The sequence below is a fragment of the Puntigrus tetrazona genome, unplaced genomic scaffold (genome assembly GCF_018831695.1).
Source record: "Puntigrus tetrazona isolate hp1 unplaced genomic scaffold, ASM1883169v1 S000000008, whole genome shotgun sequence".
Taxonomy (NCBI): Eukaryota; Metazoa; Chordata; class Actinopteri; order Cypriniformes; family Cyprinidae; genus Puntigrus; species Puntigrus tetrazona.
This window is the reverse complement of record NW_025047688.1, coordinates 1,993,912-2,000,000: the sequence shown is the minus strand read 5'-3', so window position 1 is coordinate 2,000,000 and position 6,089 is coordinate 1,993,912. Positions and strand designations below refer to the sequence as shown.

The 6,089-nt window shown below is 42.2% G+C and overlaps 1 protein-coding gene across 1 annotated transcript; it reads right to left on the bottom strand.

The window, feature by feature from the left end:
* Positions 1-5: 5 nt before the first annotated feature.
* Positions 6-5,107, bottom strand: LOC122332269 (serine/threonine-protein kinase SIK2-like; the record flags this gene model as incomplete). The annotated part of the gene is made up of 8 exons (XM_043229560.1): positions 4,859-5,107; positions 4,242-4,431; positions 4,001-4,117; positions 1,647-1,710; positions 1,082-1,243; positions 711-835; positions 287-410; positions 6-193 (listed from the first exon to the last, which is right to left on the bottom strand). Coding segments are annotated over exons 2-8 (933 nt in total), but the record flags the coding sequence as incomplete, so codon positions are not given.
* Between the last annotated feature and the right edge of the window lie 982 nt (positions 5,108-6,089).

The window sequence follows — 6,089 nt, the reverse complement described above, 5'->3', positions numbered from 1 at the left end:
AGGGTCTGCATGATACCCAAGACGGGTTCACTGTAGTCGCCCAGGTTGGAGTTGTAGTCAGTGAGGGACAGGGAAAGGGTCTGGTGAGGTGCACTGGGATCCGCAAGCATCCAGCGGTGCTGCTTGATCTGAGCCACGCTGATCCGCTTGGCTGGGTCAACAACCAGCATCTTACGAATCAGATTTTCACAGTCTGGACAAGGAGACAAGTAGAACTCAGTCAAAAAAGTTTTTTTTAAGATGATGCAGCTTCAAAAAAATCAAAAGAATGAGCGAAGAGCTGTACCTTGTGACATGAAGAATGGTATTCTGAAGCGGCCCTCCGTCACTCTCTGTCTCAGAGCTGGAAGACTGTCTCCATCAAAGGGAAGGGACCCGCACACCAACACGTACAGAACCACACCTAGACTCTGTGAAAGAGACATATTTGTAGCATGTATTAGATTTGCATTTAACACAATCTTGCAAGGCAGCAAATAAAAGTGTTCTATATTATATTCAATATGCAAATTGGTGTTAGCTAAAGGACCAGCTGCATTTTAGAATGCATTTTAGACAATGACAATATTGAAGTTAATTTATTGATGCTTAACTGAGTTTTCCTTACTAAAAGCAGTGCTTCGAATTATAAATTCGCAATGACCATTACATTTTTTTATTTTATTTTCAGCAGCTGTGTAAAACATCATATGTTATCAGAGTAAACATACCCATATGTCTAGCTGTGGCCCCTCGTACTCCTTTCCCTCAAAGACCTCGGGGGCAGCATATGGTGGGCTTCCACACCACGTGGAAAGAGGCTCCCCGGCATTATAGAAGTTTCCAAATCCAAAGTCTGAAAGAAATAGAGGAGAACTGAGTTCTTTGTTGATGAAGAGAAAACTGCATGTAAATGGTATACAATCCTTATATAAAACGCTATAATGAACAACTGGTTTGATTACTTAATTTTATTACTTATCCTAACTGTAAATTCAATAATTACTTTCTTTTTAGGACACACGTAGTCTGGCTATGGGAAGTGTTTATGAGCCTGGCACATCAGTACGTGAACCCTTCAAAGCATATTTTCTTTGCTCACCTGCCAGCTTGATGTTCATGTTGGCATCTAGCAGCAGGTTTTCGGTTTTGAGGTCTCTGTGGACTATGTGGTGCCGGTGGCAGTAGTCCACCGCCGTCAGAATCTGCCAAAACTTTTTACGAGCCTCGTTTTCACTCATCCTTCCGTTGGACGTCAGATAGTCTGTAAAAAGAGGACGGCTTAGGAAGGGAGGAGACATTGCCTTAAAAGCACCATATAAAGACAGAACCAAGCCTACGGTTTATCTGGGGAGACAGTCATTGTTTTTTTTAAAGGCTGAGTATATGACAGGTGAAGAGACAGATATGTTATACTGCTTAAATCCCTAGGTGGCGAGGACAAGCAGAGGTAGAGCAGCTTATCCCTTTTACATAGTTACATAAAGCTCGAAAATCCAACACCTGTCTCGCTCTGTGATCACTCCCTGACTCACTACTGTGACGGCAGTGTTGATCTAAATAATTCTCTCCCCGTCAGACCTCATTATCCACAACAACTGGACAAGAGGGTTTTGGGAGAGTCTAAAACAAGTCTTTTTGCAGATTACAAAAGTGTTTTCACTTACCAAACATTTCTCCATTTTTTGCATACTCTGTCACGATGTACAGCATGTCTTTGGTCTCCATGACCTGCAATGACAAAAAAACAAAAAGGAATTTAACAACTAATCAAATGATCAGATTATCGCATTTTGCAATTTCTGTGCATTTTGTGCATGTAGATTTATGAGGCAATACTGCGATTTTAACAATACAGTAATATACACATAAAATAAACAAAATATCATTTTTATTACGCATTATTTAAGACATGTCAATGTGGAATTTATACATTAACAAGCTATCTATCTGATCTCTATTTCTCTTTCAAAACAAATTTCCACTTTCTGTTAAATGCTATCATAGTTTTTGTGGTTCATACATTGACAGGTTAGTTTGTAATGCTATGTACCATTGCATAAGAGTGTACCAAAGCATTTCCTGAATGCCCTGATAACACCCCCCCACACACATATACACGTCTTTCTCAAATGCCTGCTGTCTGATCCATCAGGACCAATGAAGCAGCTAATGACAGCTGAAACTTCATCTTCACCAACACGTTTCTTCTGAACCATAATATATGTTCGCACACAAGACCTAGTTTGAGAACAAAGGCATGCAGTGACACAAAAGAAAGTGTAGTCCAACAATTAATAGCGTAAGAAATTATAAAAGAGAGGGTGTATGACGTCCTCGCCCTTTATGGGAATGTCCCGGCAGAGGCCTGAGGGAGAAATACTAAACGCTGCATGTTGCGCTACCAGAAAAAGTTGCACAACAGGTTCTATGCTGTCCTCTTTTTCTCTTGCTGAGAAAACCTGTGTAATCGTTTATATGAGCGCTCAGACTTCAGGTCAATGCGTAACGTGTCACGACCCACGTAGTCAGGCTGTGCAACAGCAGGAAAAGGGTCTTTATCTCTAGATAAACCCAGCGTCCAAAGACTTCGGCATTTAGTGTCAACCCCAGAGGTGCCAATGATGTCATAGCTTCCTTAGAAACGCCATCCTGTTCGGCCCACAGAGACGTGTCCCTCCGTCACGAACGCAGAGGGAGCTGAGTGAAGGAAACTATTGATAGTTCTGAATAAAGTGTGTCTGAAGTGAATGAGAAGCTAAAGGCAATAAAAGGACTGTTTGTACAAGGCGCATAAGAACAGTAACTGTTTATCATGGGGGGGTCATAGGTCACTAGTTCTACATTTTTCATCTCAAGGGCTTTTTGCTTTAAATAAACAAGGCTTCCGTTGTGAAAGGAGAGGTACGTATGAGGTTATCTGCTACTAAACCGGGATCAAACGAAAGCTGAAAATCCAGGACGCTTTCGTGAAGGATTCTTACTGATGCTGCAGTCATCAGCTCGTATGTTAGATGACATTTGGATATGTTTTAATTAATTAACATGAAAGAGTATGCTGAAGAACGGCACGTCCAGCTCATATCAAGCTACAACGCTGCTGCTCGCTTCCCAAGAAAATCACGTCTCTTGCAAACGTAAGAGGTCAGATCCAAAGAAGTGAGGTGTGGTGTTATTCCCAAGGATTTTCAGTTTCTCGCAACCTCAGTTCTCAGTATAATCTGCAAAATGCTAATCTCTGAACAAAACAAAATTTAAATTGTACTGGCTAGGAGAGAAAGAATGTGCTGACATATTAGCACCTTGTATTAGCCTGCCACTGTTTGCACGGACGTGCGAGCCAAACTATGGCGAAAAAACAAGCCCGGGGATCAAACCAGATTGTACTTAGAGAATTTTCCTCTGGCTAGCTTCACGTGACACTGCAGACACATTGCACTTGACTTCCACAAGCTCTAATTAAGTCGGAGATTTAGACCCTGTATCCTTATGTCCAACACGCTCTCTGTCTTTCTGTGCCTCCATTCCCAGGCAAAAACTCACATTTTGCACCCAGATTCATCATTTAAAATCAAAAAAGCCAACATATCACATATCACTAAAGTTACATGGTTAGCGAAACCACGCAGTTGTTACATTCAGAATCTCTTTCTACTTCTAAAATCACTTTAGCTATTGCACATTTTTAATTCGATAAAACCAGCAACCTGACTAAACAGATTTAAGAGTGTAATGCAGCGGACAGTTGCTATGCAGAAGCTGAATGCAAGGAAGAAAGTAACTTCAGTCTATTTATACATTGCACGCTATCCAGATGTACTTCCAGAGAAGAGCACCTCGCCATTTGCCCCGACCAACACTTACACATTCACTCACCATTAAACCACACTCTCTCCATGTCACCGATTATGCTAAAATACACAACACTCCCTCGGTTTAACTGACATTAATCCAGGGATTTCAACGGGGAAGCCTCTGTAATTACGGCATCATTATTAACTTTACAAATCCCATAACTTACCTGATAGAGCTTTATGATGTGAGGGTGATTGAGCAGCTTCATAATCTGAACCTCCCTGTAGATTTTCTCCAAGTTGGCCGAGTTTAGCCTTGTTTTATCAATTATTTTAATTGCAACCTGCAGGAAAATACAACATGAATGCAGTTAATTCGTTTGTGCAATTATTATTACATGCCAATTTGTAGGGAGATTCAAAAGGCATATTTTTTTTTAAATGCAAAAAACTTCGAAATAGCCTTACCTGCGTTTTCGTGACTTTGTGTCTGGCCAGTTTGACCACAGCAAAGTTTCCCTTGCCGAGGGTTCTGATGATCTCGTAGAAGCCGACCTGCAGTGGCCTGGCCTGGGCGCAACTTGACTGGGAGCCCGCGCTGCTGTCCGTCATTATAACCATGATGCCGGTTTTGTGCGCGGCGCTGACTTGAATCTATCTGCGTTAAACCAGGAATCGCCCGTTATAAATGCGCACGAGCTCTACAGTACTTTAGCGACAAATGTAAAACAGCTATTACTACTATTCGTTACATTAACACGAATTCTTTCACAGCAGACAACCCCCACAAAGCAGCGGCCGTGTGATTACCGGCTAAATCGTTGAATGAATATAATAAACATTTCATTTTTTTGATGCAATGGCATTTAAACTCGCTTTAAAGCAAGTTAACGTCATTGTAACGGTCATTCAAATTGTAGGCAGAAACTTCAGAGTGAACGCGCGACGGGGCTAACAGGTTAAACCGGCGCGCGACGTCTATAAACGTCCTTGAATTTTTAATTAAAAACATAAAATGACCCAGGGAGGCTATACAACGACAAAGCGTGTATGTGTTTGGAAATATCAAGCGATGGTACCCTTACCTTTAACGCACGAATAAATTCCACCTCCTTCCACAGTACAAATGTTTCTTAAATCTGCATTTACAAGTCATTCCCCGTGCAAAAATCTTGAGGGGAAAAAACTTGTTTTTGTTTTTACTCGGTCTTCCCGTGTACGGCGACGCACACTTTGACGGAGCGCGCTACTATGTACAAGGTGAGGCTCCGCTCTTGAGCTCTGCCGGCGCGAGGCGAGCGCTACAGGCTCGTGCAATGACGAGGGGCTCCTCCTCTCCCGCTCTTGCCATAACAAACCGATACCCGCCTCATTAACGTCACACCCGCGTCAGAGCTCGGAGCGGGGCGCGAGCGCACAAGGCAGAAGTTGCCGGGCAACCGCGCGGCTCGTCGTGCGGTGACGCCAGTGCTGATGGAGGGGTTGCTTGGAGATGAGGGCGATGACGCCAGTGGCGGAGAAGTGTCGCCGCTCTCAAGCTGTCGGCGTGATGGAGGCTCCGAGGCCCTGCTCCACCTGCTGGAAGGCACGCGCACTCCGCGAGCTGTCGGCTTGCTCGACACGCTCGCGTTATTTGAGGAATACAAAGAATGAATTACGAGTGCGCCGCGTTTTTCTTTGGGAGCGACGGGGTTCCTAAAATAAATACGTGGGCAACTTTTTTATGCGCACGTGGTATCTGCTCTTAAAAATGAAGGGTCTTTCTGCAGTGATGCCATTGAAGAACCATTTTTATAGTTCCTTAAAGAACCTTTAACGGTTTAAATACCATGTTCTAATAGACACGTAGTAAGAAAGCAAATAGCAAGCTGTCATTGAGCAAATACTTTTATCCATTGTGATTTATTAGTGTGATGCAGTGACGTCACCCTAATGCAAAACATACATGAAAAATATTTGCATTACCAAAACTAACAAATGCACAAGCACTTGTATGGTTTAATTTGTTAAAATGAGTCGACAATGAGCATTTATCAGTCTACGGTTCTTGTTAATATCAGCTTTTAGATCAAAATTTGTTATCTGTCGAACTAACGTGAACGCAATTGAATTAACAAGGCTGATAAATGGTACAAAAACATAACTGATTAGTTCATGTTAGTTAGGGCATTAACTAATGTTTGCACATTAAACCTTGTAGAGTTCTATGGCATTAATAAACAGCAACCGTTCATTGTTAGTTCATGGTAGCACAGATCCATTAAACATTAATAACAGATGCAACCATAAATTATAATGCATTAGGTGTGTTGTTAT